The sequence below is a fragment of the Pipistrellus kuhlii genome, unplaced genomic scaffold, assembly GCF_014108245.1.
Source record: "Pipistrellus kuhlii isolate mPipKuh1 unplaced genomic scaffold, mPipKuh1.p scaffold_m20_p_1, whole genome shotgun sequence".
Lineage (NCBI taxonomy): Eukaryota > Metazoa > Chordata > Mammalia > Chiroptera > Vespertilionidae > Pipistrellus > Pipistrellus kuhlii.
In genome coordinates this window covers 51034668-51053218 of record NW_023425404.1, presented here as the reverse complement: position 1 = coordinate 51053218, position 18551 = coordinate 51034668, and the positions used below count along the sequence as shown (strand labels likewise).

Below are 18551 nucleotides of genomic sequence, written 5' to 3'. Positions count from 1 at the left end.
TCACCCCTAACTCCCTCCCCTGCTGGCCTGATCGTCCCTAGCTACCCTCCCCTGTGGCCCAGTTGCCTCCAACTGTCCTCCACTCCCCTGCTGGCTCAGTCACCCCTAACTGCCCCCCCCTTGCCAGCCTGGTTGCCCCTAACTGCCCTCCCCTACAGGCCCAGTCTCCCCCAGCTGCCCTCCCCTGCAGGCCTGGTCCCCCCAACTGCCCTCCCCTGTAGGCTTTGTCCCTTCCAACTGTTCTCCCCTGCTGGCCTGATTGCCCCCAACTGCCTTCCTCTACCAGCCATCTTGTGGTGGCCATCTTGAATCCACATTGGGGCAGCCATCTTTGACCATATGGAGGTAGCCATCTTATGTGTTGGAATGATGATCAATTTGCATATTACTTTTTTATTAGATAGGATGGTACTTACCCATTTTAGTTGGTTTTTGTAGAATCTGGGTAAAAGCTACGCTTGAAGCCTGTAATTAGTTGGCTACTGGCTACTATAATTACTTTGAGTCTTATAAGACCTGTCTTTTTGTGACTGAAAGGCTGTGGGCTGGGTTGGAATTGCTTTGTTCCTAATCCTTGATCGGGCTCTTTATTTAAGTGATATTAATTATGAAACCTTTTTCTCCTCTTCCCACCTGCTCTCCTGTGTTTTAACCCTGGAGTTTTATTGAAAGTATCTTTTACCTGCCCTTACTAGACATTTGAGTTGTACTAGAAAAATAGTATATTAGTAATATTAGGCCAGGCTTTGTTGTAGATGCAAATAAATGTGTGACTTAACACAACAAATGTCTGTTTTTTCATTTATATAAAGCTGGTATGAGTCAGGCAACTCCCTTCTAGAGGGTGACAGGGATTCAGACTTCCTCCATCTTAAAAGGCCACTATTTTAACACCTCAGTTCTAGTACTTTGGACCAGAAGTGTGATATGTGTCACTTCTGTTCACAGCCCATTGGTCAGAACTACTCACATGGTTCCAACCTAATGCCAGGGAGACTGGGAAATGCAGGGGAACACATGAGTATCTGGTGAACACTCTTGTTTCTACCATAGTCAATTATTTCTCAGTTCTAAAAGTTATAAAATGCAAAACTGGTTATTCCTTTTTCTTGTTGTTGTTGTTAATCTTTACCCGAGGATATTTTTTCATTGATTTTTAGAGAGAGTAGAAGGGAGAGAGACTGAGAGAAACATCTATGTTAGAGAGACACATCGATTGCTTGCCCCCTGTACTCACCCCAACCTGGGGCTGGGGATTGGGCCTGCAAACAAGATACATGCCCTTGACTAGAATTGAACTACTTGGGACCCTTTGGTCCATGGGCTGGTGCTCTGTCCACAGAAACAAACCAGCTAGGGCAAAACTGATTATTCTATAACTTTCATTGTGCATTTAGGAAATCAAGACAACTTAATTTTTTTAAAATATATTTTATTGATTTTTTGCAGAGAGGAAGAGAGAGGGATAGAGAGTTAGAAACATCGGTGAGAGAGAATCATCAATCAGCTGCCTCTTGCACACCCCCTACTGGGGATGTGCCTGCAACCAAGGTATATGCCCTTGACTAGAATCGAACCCGGGACCTTTCAGTCCGCAGTTTGACGCTCTATCCATTGAGCCAAACCGATTTCGGCAAGACAACTTAATTTTAAAAAATATATTTTATTGAATTTTTACAGAGAAGAAGGGAGAGGGGTAGAGAGCTAGAAACATCGATGAGAGAGAAATATTGACCAGCTGCCTCCTGCACACTCCCCACTGGGGATGTGCCCGCAACCAATGTGCATTCCCTTGACCGGAATCGAACCTGGGACCCCTCAGTCTGCAGACCGATGCTCTATCCACTGAGCCAAACTGGTTTTGGCAAGACAGCTTAACTTTTGTTAATTTCTTTGAAATTATAGCAATAAAGATTAAAAAGACAAGTGAAAGGTTTCTGATTGTGTTTATTTTAATATTTTGTGTAGCTTTGTTGATGGTGTGAAGAATGTCAGATATTAGGCTTAAGATGAATATCTCAGGTTCAAAATGAATTAATTCAACAAGCATTTATTAAAAAATCATTTAAAAATTAAAGAGTGTATGCTGTGTACCAGACATTTATCAAAGCGTAGTTAAATTCATTGCTTCAGTCAAATCCCCGTTGTGACAAATGTGAAGTATAAAGTGATAGAGGCCAGAGAAGGAGACAGAAACAATATTATTGACTCTGCATTCAAATTCATGATCTCAAGATGTATATTTTTATATTTTTACATTTGTTCTGTATATAACCTTCATGCCTCTTAAAATGTGAAGTGACTAATTGCCTTATCGTCCTCTGTTCTTTAGGTACCGCATCTTTGCTTTTGACCATGACCTCTTTAGCTTTTCAGATTTGATCTTTGACGAGTGGCCTGTGGTTCTCATCACCAATCCTAAGTCGCTCCTCTATAGTTCTCCTCAATATGAGCCACTAGAAAGAATCCTTCACTCAACACACATCAGGTTTGTAGAAAAATTTCAGAATTTTTTTTCAGTTTGATATTGATGGAGAATAAATCATTGTGACTGCATTCCCATGTACAGCCATGAGATGTCCTACTTTAGTTGTCTCAACAATCTAAACATTATGTAAAGACTAGAGGCCCGGTGCATGGGTGGGGTCCCTAGGCCTGGCCTGCGATCAGGACCGATTAGGGCCTGCTGGCCAGGGGGAGGGACAGGGCACGGGAGTTTGGCCACCAGCCCAGAGGAGGGAGCCATGGGAAAAGGGCCACATCCACTGCCACCCATCCTGGCCCGCTGTCCCAGCCTGGGGCCCAGGGAGAAGGCAACAGGTTGCTGTGCAAGGCATGGAAGGAATGGATGCTGCTACCCCGCCACCTTGTGATTCCCTGCCTCCCTCACTCCTGTTTCCTTCGTCACTGCACTGTCACTGTGGCGGCTGGGTGGTGGGCCAGTCAGGGCCTGCCAGTTGGGGAAGGGATGGAGTGTGGGAGGTTGGCCGCCAGCTCCAAGGAGTGAGCTGGCCCTCGGCCCCTCTGGGAAAGGGGCTGCATCTGCCACCACCACCCCCAGTTCCCATCCTAGCTGGGGCCGGAAGGCCCTGGCACGGTTGGGAGAGGAGGCGATGGTCACCAGGCCAGGTGGAAGGAACGGATGCCGGATACCAATGCCACTCCGGCCGTGGGAGGTTGGCTGTGGGAGCGCACTGACCAGCAGAGGGCAGCTACTGTGTTGATCTTCTGTTCCCTGGTGGTCAGTACACATCATAGCAACTGGTCAGCCAGTCTTTTCAGTGTTTATGGTTGCTTAGGCTTTTATATATATATACTAGAGGCCTGGTGCATGAAATTCGTGCACTCCAGGGGGGAGGGTCCCCAGCCTGACCTGTGCCCTGTCACAGTGCAGAATCTCCAATATCCATCACCCCAAAGAGGTAGGCCCCACCTACCCATCCAGGGCTCCTCAATGGATTAACCCCAAAGAGGTAAGCTGGAGGTGGGGGTCCCACCTTCATGCCGTGCAGAGCCAGGAGGCAGGACCCTCAGGCAGGCCTCACCAGGAGGCGGTGAGACTCCCAGGCAGGCTTCGTGCCTTGCACGCAGCATCAAGTCCAGCCCACCCACCTGCGTGCGCCTACTATGTGAGCAGTCATCTTGTGATGGCATGAGGGCATCAAGGCATGACAACTACTTAAGCTTTTATTAGTAAGGATACTAGAGAGGGTCCCTCAGTCCGCCTCCCCCCTCTCACAGTCCGGGAGCACTCAGGGGGAGCCGGCCTAAACTGCAGTCTGGCCTCCTTCTGTGGGAGGCTGTGGGCCGATCACAGGCAGAGCCACTCCCATCACCCTGCTGCTGCTATTGCCAGCCGCAGTGGCTGCGAGGCCTGAGCCCCGAGCCTCGCAGCCTCTGGGGCTCATGGCAGCCTGAGCCCACGGTTTCCGTGAGCCCATGGCTACTGAGCCCTGGATCTCATAGCTGCCTGCGCCCATGACTGCCTGAGCCCACAGCTGCTGTGAGCCTGAAGCTGCCCTGAGCCTCAGGCCTAGCCACCACCTGAGCCCACGGCTGCCTGAGCCCACAGCTGCTATGAGTCCTGGACCTCATAGCTGCCAGGACTCAAGGCTGCCTGAGCCCACAGCTGCCTAAACCCTGGGCCTCACAGCCGCTGTGGCTTTGTCTGGATCAGGGGTCCTCAAACTTTTTAAAGTGGGGGCCAGATCACGGTCCCTCAGAGAGCTGGAGGGCCGGACTATATGAACTACTAATTCCTACTGTAACACCTCGGCTGCGCTCACTGCCCAAAAAACCTGGCGGGCCGGATCAGACTCCTCTGCGGGCCGCATGTGGCCCGAGGGCCGTAGTTTGAAGACGCCTGGTCTGGATGGATGTCCACCCTAATTAGCATATTACCCTTTTAATAGTATACATAGACCAATTGGTTACTCTTTCATTCCAATTCAGTTAAAAATATATTTTAGCCCTGGCCAGTGTGGATCAGTTGGGTGGAGTGTCATATATATATATATATATATATATATATATATATGTGTGTGTGTGTGTGTGTGTGTGTGTGTGTGTGTATACATATATATATATATATATATATATATGTCATATATTTACTAGTATGCAGCTGAAAATTTAAAAACTATCCAGAAATCCATAATTCTACCATTATTACTTTTGTGTATTTTATTCCACCTTTTTATCTGCATGTTGTTATATTGTTATAATTATAATACATGTATTCTAGGGTTATTCTAAGATATTCCTTTGTATACTACTTAAAACAGTTATATTTTATATAATTTTTTTTTTCATTTTTCTACATAGCTTTCTAAAAAAAGAAAAAGCTATATAAACCTTATGGAATTAAATATTCCGTTGCCATGTGAATGTGACTGTGAATTAAAGAGACTTATGAGACCTTTCTCTAACATAAAGGCACTCTTATAAATATATGTACTTTATTTTTAAGCATATTTTTTATTGGTTTCAGAGAGGAAGGAAGAGTGAGAAAGATAGAGACATCAATGATAAGAGAGAATCATTGATTGGCTGCCTCTTGCATGCCACCTACTGGGGATTGAGCCTGCATCCTGGGCATGTGCCCTTGACTGGAATCGATCCCTGGACCCCCAATTCTGCAGGCTGATGCCCTATCCACTGAGCCAAACCAGCTAAGGTAATACATGTACTTTATGTTCTTTTAAATTTTTTTTTTTCCAAATATATTTTATTGATATTTCACAGAGAGGAGGAAGGGAGAGAGATAGAGACATCGATGACAGAGAAACATCGACCAGCTGCCTCTTGCACACCCCCTACCGGGGATGTGCCCGCAACCAATGTACATGCCCTTGACTGGAATCGAACCTGGGACCTTTCAGTCCGCAGTCCGACGCTCTACCACTGAGCCAAACCGGCTTTGGCTAAATTTTGTTTTGAAAAGTAATACAACCACCACCTTTGGAAAATAGGATGTGGGATTTTATGTATATCCCTACCCTTCGCCAATAGAACTGTTATTAATGATTTTGAGTTTCCCTTAGTAGCCATTCTCTTTTAGACATGTTTTTATATAGTTATAATAATAGAGCACCATCTATTCTTTTTTTAAAAATGTATTGGGCTGACATATCCTATCTAATAAAAGGGTAATATGCAAATTAACCATCATTCCACCACGCCCACCAGCCAATCAGAGTGAGTATGCAAATTAACCCCAACCAAGATGGCTGCAGCCACAGAGAGTAGGCAGGAGGCTTGGGTTTCCCTGGCAATGGAGGAAGCTAAGCTTTCGACACACCCTGGCAGGCCCAGGCCTCCACTCAAGGCTACAAAATTTCAATTATAGAAAAGAAATAAATTCTGGATACTAGGGCCTCCGCTTGGGTTGCCAGGAGGTGTGGCTGGTCTGCAAACCACCACAGGCCCCTCACCCAGGCTGCCCCATGCCCCAAGGAAATCCCCTGATCTGGGACACCCTTCAGGGAAAACCAGCTATCTCCCACCCATGTACCAGGCCTCTATTCTATCTAAAGTAAAATGCAGATTGACCATCACTCCAACACACAAGATGGCTGCCCCCATGTGGTCAAAGATCCTGCCCCCATGTGGACACAAGATGGCTACCACAAGATGGCCAGCAGGGGAGGGAAGTTGGGAGGGACCAGGCCTGCAAGGGAGGGCAGTTGAGAGGGACCAGGCCTACAAAGGAGGGCAGTTGGGGGCGTTCAACCCTGCAGGGAAGGGCAGCTGTGGGTGATCAGGCAAGTAGGGGAGGGCAGTTGGGAGGCACCAGGCCTGCAAAGGAGGGCAGTTGGGGGCAATCAACCCTGCAGAGGAGGACAATTAGGGGTGAGCAGGCCAGCAGAGGAGGGAAGTTGGGGGCAAAAAGGCTGGCAGGGGAGCAGTTAGACATCAATCAGGCTGGTATGGGAATGGTTAGGGAGTGATCAGGCTGGCAGGCAGAAGCAGTTAGAGGCAATCAGGAAGGCAGGCAGGCAAGCAGTTGGGAGCCAGCAGTCCTGGATTGTGAGAGGGGATCCCAGATTGGAGAGGGTGCAGGCTGGGCTGAGGGACCTCCCCTCCCCAACACACGAATTTCATGCATCAGGCCTCTAGTATATATATAAAAGCCTAAGCAACCTTTACAACTGGTTGCTATGATCTGCACTGACCACCAGGGGCCAGATGCTTAATGCAGAAGCTTCCCCCTGTGGTCAGTGCTCTCCCACAGCCAACCTCCCATGGCCATCCAGCCTCCCGTAGTCCCTCCTCCCAGCTGCTGGCCCCGATAAGCCTCAATGGGGACTAGGTGAGATGGCTCCATGGCCCTGATCACTGGCCAGGCTGAGGGATCCCTCCTGTTCACGAATTCCTACACCAGGCCTCTAGTTTGTTAATAAAAGTGTACAAGTTTCAGGTATTCAATTCTACAATACCTCATCTGTATATTGTATTGTGTGTTGACCACCCCAAGCCAAGTCTCCTTTTGGGCCCAGTCTATTCTAATTCCTATATTTTTCTTTCAACAGATAAACTATATCACAATTTATCTAACCATTTTTCTATCTGAACTTTTAGATCTTTCCCCAATTTGGAGATAAGCCATCTGATGCATACAGTCTTCTTCATTTGAGTAATTTGTTTAGTGTTCTAGAAATGGGATTCTAAGTGAGTTTGAATTCCCATACGATTATTGATAAAGATTGTAACTAAAAATCATTTTTTGTAACTAAAAATCAGTATTTTTTTTAAATTGTAGTAAAATACACATACATAAAATTTGCCATTTTTATTATTTTTAGGTGTTAAAATTTAAGTGTTAAATTCAGTGGCATTAAATACATTCATATTGCTGTGCAACTGTCACCACCACCCATCACCAGAACTTGCATCTTCCAAAACTGAAACTCTTTATCCATCTGCACTAATAAAAGACAAACATGCAAATAACCATTACTCCGTTACACCCACCAGCCAATCAGGTGCGAGTATGCAAATTAATCCAACCAAAGTGGTGGCTGGCTACAGAGCTGGAACAATTATAGAAGATAAATATATCCCAACAAATATGGCGGCAGCCACGGAGTTGGACCAAGCAGGAGGCTTGTGTTGCCCCAGCAATGGAGGGAGCCAAGCTTCCCACCCACCCTGGCCTCCGCTCAAGACTACAAAGTTTTAATTATAGAAGATAAATAAATCCTAGATACTTGCTTCCAGCCAGCCCTGGCCTCCGCTTAAGGAGACACTGAAAAAAAAGAATAAAGGGAGGGGTTGGGACCTTGGGTCGCTAGGGGTTGATCAGGCCAGGATGGGATGGCAGGGGCCGTTGGGGGTAAGCAGATCAGCAAGGGGGCCAGTTGGGTCAGTTGGTTGTGTTCAGGACAGCAGTGGGGGGAGAAGTTTGCAGTGAGCAGGCTAGCAGGAGGGCAGTTGGGGGTGAGCAGGACAGCAGGGGGTCAGTTGGGGGTGATCAGGCTGGCAGGGGGCATTTGGGGGAGAGCACACCGGTGGCGGGGGGCATTTGGGAGCAAGAAGGCTGGCAGGCAGAGTGGTTAGGGACAATCAGGCAGGCAGGCAGACAGGTGAGCAGCTACAGCCAGCAGTCTTGAATTGTGAGAGGGATGTCCAACTGCCAGTTTAGGTTTGATCCCTGTAAACTGGCAGTAGGACATTTTTCGAGGGCTCCCAGATTGGTGAGGGTGTAGGCCAGGCTGAGCACACCCCTATCCCCCAACCCCCCCTCCTGTGCATGAATTTCGTGCACCGGGCCAAGTGTTCAACAATAACTCTCTTATTACTACCTCCCTGTAGCACCTGGCAATCAACATTCTACTGTCTATCTCTATGAATTTGACTATTCTAGGTACCTCATATAAGTAGAATTCTCTGTCCTTAGCATACTGTGTTTAAGGTTCATATATGTTGTAGCATGTTTCAGAAATTCCTTCCTTCTCAATCCCAAATAATATTTCATTGTATGGATATGTTACATTTTATTTACCCATTCATCCATAAATAAATACTTGTGCTTCCATTTTTGGGCAACTGTGAGCAATGCTTCTATATCCTGAGTACAAATATCTGTTCAAAATCCTGCATTCAAAATTGTGCCACTATTTTGAAAGGTCTAGTTTGGGGGGGTATATATATATATATCCAGAAATGGAATTGCTGGATTATATTGTAATTATATGTTTAGTTTTTCGAGGAACCACCATACTGTTTTCCATAGTGGCCTTACCACTTCACATTCCCACCATCAGTGAATAAGGTACCCAATTACTTTTAAAAACGGGTACTAATTTATGTTATTAGATATTGTACTTTAAAAAAGATTTACTACTTAATCTGGGAAAAATAGTATCAAGCTGTTTTAAGATATGTTTTTATCACTAGTTAAGTAAAACATACATTTCTCAGCCAGTTTTCTTTTTATAGGAGCTGGATAGCAGATTTAGGCATTATATTCTCTGGGGCCTGTAACCTTAGCCTTATTTGTAACATTGCTTCTTTAGTGTAGATAAAAGAAGCAAATAAGTGAATGGGAACCAAATAAGGAGATGGTAGACTTGACATTAGATGAACAGATGTCTAATTTATATTCTCTTCCTATGAGAAAAACTAGGACTTCAGGAGTTTCTTCAGAAAGAACTTGGGGTATACTCCAAAATATACCCCAGAAACTACTCCAGAATAGTTTCTAATTTCTCACCAGTTCAGGTTTGCTGAATTTTGCAATTCCAAAAGCCACCATTCAGAAAGAAACCAAATTATATGAATAGTGGTCCCTATTCTTTTGTACCATGTTGTGTCTACAATTGTACCATGTCATGATTCTGCCTATACTTTCATCTTTTCAGATTATTTAGGTTATTCTCCTTTATAAAAACAATGACAAATACCTAAAACCTGTTTTATATATGCTTTCATTTCAGAGTCTTGGCCTTTTCCTCATCCTCCATTACTTCTGTCACAGTTAAGATCGATGGAGTTTATTTAGGGGAAGCTACTCATTTGTCTGGTCCTATTTTCACACTGAAGTGGAACCCAAGAAACTACATTAATGATACACATAATATAGAAGTAATTGTCCAGGTAAGTTAGTAATTTTCAATTCACTATATAAATGTGATTAGACTGTAACCACACTAAACTCCAACTTGGGAGACAGAGGTTGCAGACAGTTGGTAAAGATGAAACTAAGTTTAATAAAAATTTGGATGCCTTGGATTTGTATGTCTACTTTTGAAAAGTGTCTATTTAGGCCCTTTGCCTGTTTTTTGATTGAATTGCTTATCTTCCTTTTGTTAAGTTGTATGAGTTTCCTATAAATGCTGTAGATTAAACCCTTATTGGATGTAACATTGGCAAATGTATTCTTCCATGTAGTGGTCTTTCTTGTTGTTTTGTTAATGGTTTCTTTTGCTGTGCAGAAGCCTTTTATTTTGAAGTCCCATTTGTTTATTTTCTCTTTAATTTCCATTGTCCTAGGACAGTCGGCAAACTCATTAGTCAACAGAGCCAAATATCAACAGTACAACAATTGAAATTTCTTTTTTGAGAGCCAATTTTTTTAAAATATATTTTATTGATTTTTTTTTTGCCCCCCTCCTTCCCTCCCACACATCCCCTCCCTCCCCAGAGTTTTGTGTCCATTGATTGTACTTATATGCATGTATAAAAGTCCTTTGGTTGATCTATGAGAGCCAATTTTTTAAACTTAAACTTCTTTTAACACCACTTCTTCAAAATAGACTCACCCAGGCCACAGTATTTTGTGGAAGAGCCACACTCAAGGGACCAAAGAGCCGCATGTGGCTTGCAAGCTGCAATTTTCCGACCACAGTCCTAGGAGATATATCTACAGGATAAATCCTTAATTCTTCCCATATCTCCCTTTTCTAAACCAGTGTTCAGAATAATGAATTGCTTCTTTAGCATCTGCCAAAGATAACCATATGAGTCTTCTAGTTTTAGTATCATTATGAATCTAACATTTTAAAAATCATATGTAGCATGTTTTAATCCATTGCATTTATTCTTTTTGATGTTCAAATTGTTCCATCTTTGGCTAGTAGGAAAATCTCCAAATTGGTCACTGAGTCCTTTGATACAATCCTAGTAGTCTTCGTTAGGTTTTTTTTTTATTGCTTCCCATATGAATTTCTTATGCATTTCTTACTCAAGAACTGGAATCAGCCATTTTTCTAAAGAGCACTGGTTCCTTATAGTGAAAAATTATACTTTGAGACTACAATTGGCACTAGCCCAGCTAGTTCACTGCTATTGATTGGGGTTGTTGTTATTTCTAGGCCTTTTCATTGAACATAGGGAAATATAGATTTTTAAAAAAAGAAAAGATATTGTGAGAACATGGTGACATTTCCAATTTAAATATTACAAAGTTCTAAAGATATTTCCAATTTAGATCTAGATTTACAAGGTTTTATGTAAAAGTGCTTGTAGGAAGAATAAAAAAGAAATGAAAAAAAAAAGTAGCATGAGAGTTACTTCTCTGCTCTGCTTCTAACTAGGATTCTGCTGGAAGAAGTAAGAGTGTTCACCACATATTTTCTCTTCAAGAGGATAATCAGCTCAGATTTGACCCTCTAGTATCATTTATTCTTCTTACAGATCACTGCACGGTGGTGAGTAAATTCAACCTAATGATTTGTGTGTTTTTAGTGGGTTTGGTGGGTCCAAAATCATAAATAATCATGTGATGAGAAAGCTGAACCTTATAAAATGAAAAGTTTATTCATCTAGAACAGTGTTAACCAAAGTGTGGTACGTGTACCCCCAGGGGAACGGGAAGAGTTTGGTGGGGGTACGCGTTGCACCAGAGTTTGGTGGGGATATGCACTGCACCGTGCTTAGCTGCGCCTAATTCTACATTCTCATGAGAATGAGGGGTACTCAGCGTTACGGAAATTATAGAAGGGGTACACAGATGTCAAAAGTTTGGGAAACACTGATCTAGAAGAATAAAATGCTTTTAAGTTGAAAGGCATAGACAAGTAGTTCCTGTTTTGGGATCTGTCTCTAACCAATGCCATTAAGTCAGGATAAAGGAATTATAGGGACTGTGTGTCCTACACAACAAACAATATGTGCTAAATGTAGAAAACTTGTAAATTTTAGAAATAAACTGAAACCATTCCAATGTCATTCTTTGATCACAGTACCCATTATAGGCATTGTATTTGTCATTATGATACTGTTTTCTCTCATATACATTTGTATATGAGTTTTTAGTATAAAATGGTAAGTAAACTCTTAATTCTCTTTTGCTGTCTGATTTTTTCCCATAGAGGAATTTGTTTTGACTATTATTTTATATCAGTTTATATTATTTAATAACATGATGTTATTGACTGCATTATATTGTCATAGATACACCTTAAGCATTTCCCTATTGCTGGGTGTTTGTTTTTAGTTTTACCCTCTTCCATATAAATACTGCTGTATCTAAGTTTTTGCATCTAGTAGTTTTGGGGGATAAATTCCTAGAGGTGAATTGCTAAGTGAAAGAGTTGACACATTATTCTATATATTTTACTTACTTATTATATAAATACATAAATTACTTATTATTTATTATATTCATTGTTTAGTTAGTTAGTTAGTTTGTTTGTTTTATCTATCCTCCTTTAGTAAGACATAAGCCCTATGAAGACAGGAATCTTTATCTGGTATGCCTAACACCAAGTAGGCCCTCAGTAAAGATTTCTTGACAAAGAAATGGGTATTTATTATTATTTTTTTTAAGTTTTTAATATACATTGTCAAATAGTGTTCTAGAGAAGCTGTGGCAATTTATACTCTGTTTCCCTCAGATCTCATCTATCCTGGGTATTAACATAAAATGTTCAAAAGATATACACTACAATGTTAAGAAGAAAATTTAAACCTCCTTTAATTTCACCTCATACAGACTTAAACTGTGAATTATTTATTTGACGTTTATTTAAAATTATTATTTTAATTGACGTTTATTACTTGTGTGATTGTGTTTTGTAAAACTATGACTACTGGGTATTTGTACCTAATTTTTACAAAATTTTGTGTCTTTTTTTCTCTTGGGGATTTTTAATAACTGTTTAGATGAGGATTTGGAAACTTTGATGTTCTATGAGTTCTCTGGGAATATTAGTAAAAGGCATATTCTAATCAGTGGAGCTGAGGTGGGGCCTGAGGTTCTGCATTCCTAACAAGCTCAAGATGATTCCAGTGATGACCTTTGAGAAACAAGGATCTAAATTACATTTCACTAAGTGAATGACTTCTTGATGGAGAAAGCAAAAATAAAGTGCAGTCTCTGTTCACTCAGCTGCAGTGTACTGTGCATCGGTTTTATTCTTATACAAATTTAATCAATTTTTAAAATTGATTTCAAAGAGGAAGAGAGAGGGAGAGAGAGATGGAAACATCAATGATGAGAGAGAATCATTGATCGGCTGCTCCTACACGCCCCCTGCTGAGGATGTGCCCTTGTCTGAAATCAAACCTGGGACCCTTCTATCCACTGAGCAAAACTGGCTAGGACTATTCTTATACAAGTTTAAATAAAACAAAACAAAGTATATTTCTCCTTTAACAATGAATATGAACTATTTTAATTTGATCGTTTTTTAAATAACTGTATAAAATTACTTGGTTTCAACGTGGTGTAAGTATCTAAATTCTGAAAGAGTAATGCCTTATTACTTATAATCCTTAAAGAGGAACTTATAATCTTTTTTTATTAGATCAGATGTTTTATTTTCTTTGGCTACATGTTTTTTTATATACATCATTTTCATTTTTGTTAATGAGGCCATTTTAAAAATCTAAACCAAAGCTGTGCCCATGTATCTATTTCACACTAACACCTATTTCTCTGCAGGCCCGGGTCCTTTTTGTGATGATTGTGCTGATCCAGCTCTTCATTCTCATTATTTATAGGCATCAAAGATATCTAGAACTTAAAGGTTAGTCACGGTTTCTTTCATTCTTAGAAGAATTTTTATTTTAAAGTAGTACATAATGTCCTCACTATTGCCACATAATAAATATGGATATAAATATAGTCTTTGCCTGAGCTCTGTGAGGTATATCCTTTCAACTACCCCATATTTTTCACAGTACTCTATCTTTTTTTAAAAAAATATTTTAATTTTTTAAAATATATTTTATTGATTTTTTTACAGAGAGGAAGAGAGAGGGATAGAGTTAGAAACATCGATGAGAGAGAAACATCAACCAGCTGCCTCCTGCACACCCCCTACTGGGGATGAGCTCGCAACCAAGATACATACCCTTGACTGGAATCGAACCTGGGACCTCTCAGTCCGCGGGCCGACGCTCTATCCATTGAGCCAAACCGGCTTCGGCCACAGTACTCTATCTTAAGAAACACACAACTCTTTAATCATTTGCTGCTATATGAGGCTTAACCAAAATGGGGGTGGGGGGTAGTTCAAAGTGGCCAAACATCTCTGCTAGACATTAAAGATCTTCCACAATCTGGTGTTACCTAACTAGCCATATTTTCACCCAGTTACCTGTATTTTATTCTAGGTAACTATTCCCTGTCCATGCCATGCACATTTCTGCTTTTGCACTTTTGCCCAGGTCATCATCTCTAATTTAAATTGTTTTCTTAAGTTTGTCTAATCTTAGCCTCATTTAGGGCCCATCTCAAAACCACTTTTTCCATACTATTTTTTCCAACCATTCCAGGTCATAATGAGCTCTTGTTTCTCTAAATCCCTATAGTCCTTCCTGATGATTAATTGATATATAATTAGCCAATCACTTGGCTATATACATTATCTCCTCAGCCAAACTCTAAGTTCCTCAGTGCAGGAGCCTTTGTTTTCTACTTCTTGCTTGTTTCCCACAGCACCCAGCGCTGAGTTGGTGCATAATAGACAATAAATACTTGTCGAATTAAACTTTCCTTATCTCTTCTTGGCTTGGGTGAAATCACTGAGGTCAGGGACTGACTATGGGGGAGGGGAGAACTATAGTAATGACTAAACAGTAACAGGGTTAGCTGAATAGCTAGTGCACTACTGAATATTTTCCTGCATATATATATATTAGAGGCCCAGTGCATGAAATTTGTACACAGGGGTGGGGGTGTCCCTCAGCCCAGCCTGCACCCTCTCCAATCTGGGACCCCTTGGGGGATGTCCAACTGCCAATTGAGGCCCAATCCTGCAGGTGGTATCACGCCCTGACAATCAGGCCTCAACTGGCAGTCGGACATCCCTCTCATAATCTGGTAACTATGGGCCTAACTGCTAGCCTGCCTGACTGCCTGATTGCCCCTAACCACTTCTGCCTGCCAGTCTAATGATGCCTAACTGCTCCCCTGCTGGCCTGATCACCCCTAACTGCCCTCCCCTGCCGGCCTGATCACTCCCTAACCACTCCCCTCCTGGCCTGATGACACCTAACTGCTCCCCTGCTGGCCTGACCACCCACAAACTGCCCTCCCCTGCCACGACCTGCCTCCTCCATGTGAGGCAACGGAGATGCCGGGAATGGCCTCCTCCATGCTGCACAGAGCCGTGGAATCCCCAGGCCTCACCCCACGGAGCAGCTGATGGGCCCCACCTCAGCTGTGTGTGCAGCCATCTTGTGACGGCCATCTTGTGACAACGTGAGGGCGTGATGCCACCTAGGTTATTATTAATATATATATATATATATGTATATATATATATATATATATATATATATATATATATATATTAAAACTTCTATGAAAAACTTCCAGAAACATTATTGCCCACATATATTATGCACATAATATACATAAATAAATATTTGAGGGAGGGCCCCAATCTATTCTGTAGGAATATCAATATCTTTGTGTAGTTATGTAAAATTTACAACATTTTACCTGCATTATCTCACTTAATCCTTACAACAATCCTGTGAGGTAGGTGTGAAGCCCTTACACGTGGCTTTTTGGTCCTTTAAGAGATGCTCATTTGGAGATCTTTATGGATCCCTTTCAGTTGGAGTAAGAGGGTAGCTGGGAGTTAAGAGTTGTATCACATATGGGAAAGGAATATTTGAACAATTACTCATACTTAAGATGAGACCGGAGAAATGTATTTCTTTGATATGCCTTTGATATATTTTCACATACCTTTTGGAAGTTTGTACATTTGGACACTAAATCCCCTAGAAAACAAAGACTTGATCATCCTTAGAATATAGATTTGTATTTCAAACACACATGAAGATAAAATAGTATCATCCTCTGGTGGATCTTTCTTTTTTTAAATCTTTATTATTTGTTTGTTTGTTTGTTTTTAACAAAAATAGACATTTATTATCAGTTACAAAACAGCCTGCTTCCCTGGCAGAGGTCGAGGCGACCGCACCCTAAGGGTCTGAGCAGCCCCGTGCGTTTAATGGAGTTCAGCTGCGGCAGGAGCTCACCTACGACCCATTACGCGGAGCGTGTCCGGCCCTACAGACAGCCCCGAGCACCTCTGCCCGCGCCCTTTTGTGCCCTTTATTTCATGGGACACATTGTGGACGGGCAGCTTTAACGTCACACAGGAACCCTCGCGTGCTCAGTGCCACTCTAGTGAGAGTCCCCTCTGAGAGCGAGGAACGAGAGAAGGGCCGGCCCACGGGTTGCCGTGCGGCCCTGAGGCCCCGAAGGAGCCATGGCCCTGTCACGCTCCCGCCCCATCACTGCACGGCCCCGCCCACCGGGGCACTCCTGGAGCCCGCGAGGCCGGCACTTTAAAATCTTTATTATTGAAAGTATTATATATGTCTCCCATTTCCCCCCAGTGACCCCTTTTAGCCCTACCCCTGGCTAGTATTTCTATATTGTTTTCAGTCATTTTAAAGTGTGTGTGTGTGTGTGTGTACACACGCTCCTCACAACTATACCATTGCTTTGAATTTCTTACCCTCTGCAATTCTAGGATTCCTGCCAACTTGTAAATTTAAAGTGATGTTATCTGTATAGTTACCATATAACAACAGATTTGCTGAATATATAGGATAGCCCATGGAAGTCTTCTAGAAAATGTTATAATAAAGAAATTAAACTTTGCATATGTTCATTGGATTTTTCAAATTTATTCTCTTTAGGACCTCCAGGATTTATAAATTTGACCTCATTTTCCCTTTATGTCTTGAGCAAAATAAACATCATCTACTATTCTGTCTTGTTCCTGACTCTATATACAGTGCTTGGTAAGTCAATTAGGAAACCTGAGATTGTGGAGCAATCAGCCAAAGAATATATTGGGAATTTTGACAGTAGAGTCATTTAGGCTCTGTAGAGCATAACAAATGTCACATGGTTCCTTCCGAAGTCATTTCCTGGGATATGGTCTTGGGAAATAAAATTGTTTCTTAACATGTTTAAAGGACATTTAATTGACTTAAGAGTGCTAAGGAACACATTGCAGAATTTGTGTAGAAACTTAATAGGAGATAGTTCAGCTTAATTGCCATCTCTTCAGAACAGCTTTTTGACTACCTTCAAGTTTTACCCTCTATTTCATAATGCTTTTTATTTCCTTCATTACTTTATCAGAATTTATGATAATCTTCTGTGTTCATCTTCTCTTCCCTTATTAGACTATCCATTGATGTATTTGTCTCTCTTGTTCACCTTTACATCCACCACTAAGAACAAAGCCTAGCATATAGTTCAGTGAATAATTTATTTTTGTGTTGCTCCTAAAAACTCAGCTCAAGAAAAGAAACTGAGATGAGCAGTGAGTTTAGTTATATCTGAAACTTCTGTAATATTATTATACCCAGTACTTATAAAGTCATTTAGCCACATACGGAAGTAGAAGCACTGAGATTTTTTTTATTTAAAGCTTCTTACTAATGTACCTGAGTGACTAAAAATAGCTTAGTCTTTGTTTTACACTTTTATTTCACCAGACAACACAAAGTAGTAAAATAAAAAATATGACACTTTGCCATCCTATATAATAAAGAGCTAATATGCTAATTGGACCAAACAGCAGAACATCCTCCGGGTGGACCGTCCGGATGACCTGCGGACGAAGCTGGGCTGCGAGGGCTGGCCGCTGCTGCAAGGGCAGAGCCCTTTGCACAGATTTCATGCACCAGGCCTCTAGTGCAATATAAAAGCTATAGCAAAACACACACACACACACACACACACACACACCCTTGGAAGTCAGTTTTCTTCTTTGTTGAAGCTGGTTTGGACACATGTCTTACATTGGAAGACAAAGCAAGTGACTTGGCTCCTGGCTGTAAAAAAAACAAAAAAAAAAAATACATGAAGAGGGCAGAAGGTGCTTCAGTTTTAAAAGTTGAAACTTCAAGAGAAATACTTCTTTAGATTAATATGTATCTAATGGAGTTTCTATAATAATATATCTGAAAAAAGTACCTATGACTTTTTAAAAGTTGAAGTCTAGTCTTACCAGCACATTATGGTATTGCATTTTAAGAAAGGATGTCTGACAGTCCCTTAATCACTCTTTACATATAGTAGTTCCGGCATCTGCATACTGAGAATGGGCAGTAAATAATAATAGGGAGGAGAGAAAAGTCATTCTGGTATTATAAGTGAAAAAATAAAGAAGCAAGTTAAACTCTGTACCTGTTCACCCTGCCTATGTAGTTTATTTATAAAGTAATGACTATGGATCAGCAAGAAAAGGTAAAATATGTTCATTAATATTAGTAATAAAGAGAAGTACATTTTAGAAAAATGAAAGTGGTTGAAGTTTTATAGCTTAAAGGAGTAAATCTCAGTCATCTAGAAGATTAACTTTTGAGGAATACCTCTTTGCTTCTTAAAGGAAATGTTAATGAATTGTATTGAGGTAATTACTGCAACAGAATCTCCTAAGACTTGTGAATATACTCTTGTATGTTTCTGGAATTACAAGCTACATATCTTTTCTAGGTATAATATGTACTCAGACGATTTCATAATCCAGAGAAATATAGAGTAAAGGAGCAAATAGATAGCTAGGATATCGAGTGCAGCACAGAGATTAGCAAAGAAGAAAAGCTATGCAAATAAAATGCTT

At 41.5% G+C, this 18551-nt stretch overlaps 1 protein-coding gene across 1 annotated transcript in view; it reads left to right on the top strand.

Annotated features, from left to right (window-relative positions):
- Positions 1–18551, top strand: part of TMEM62 (transmembrane protein 62) — a 38243-nt gene that overhangs the window by 13702 nt on the left and 5990 nt on the right. Inside the window, 5 exon segments of the mRNA XM_036444563.2 lie at positions 2333–2488; positions 9438–9597; positions 11037–11150; positions 13388–13472; positions 16612–16716. Coding sequence (XP_036300456.1) covers positions 2333–2488; positions 9438–9597; positions 11037–11150; positions 13388–13472; positions 16612–16716 — 620 coding nt within the window.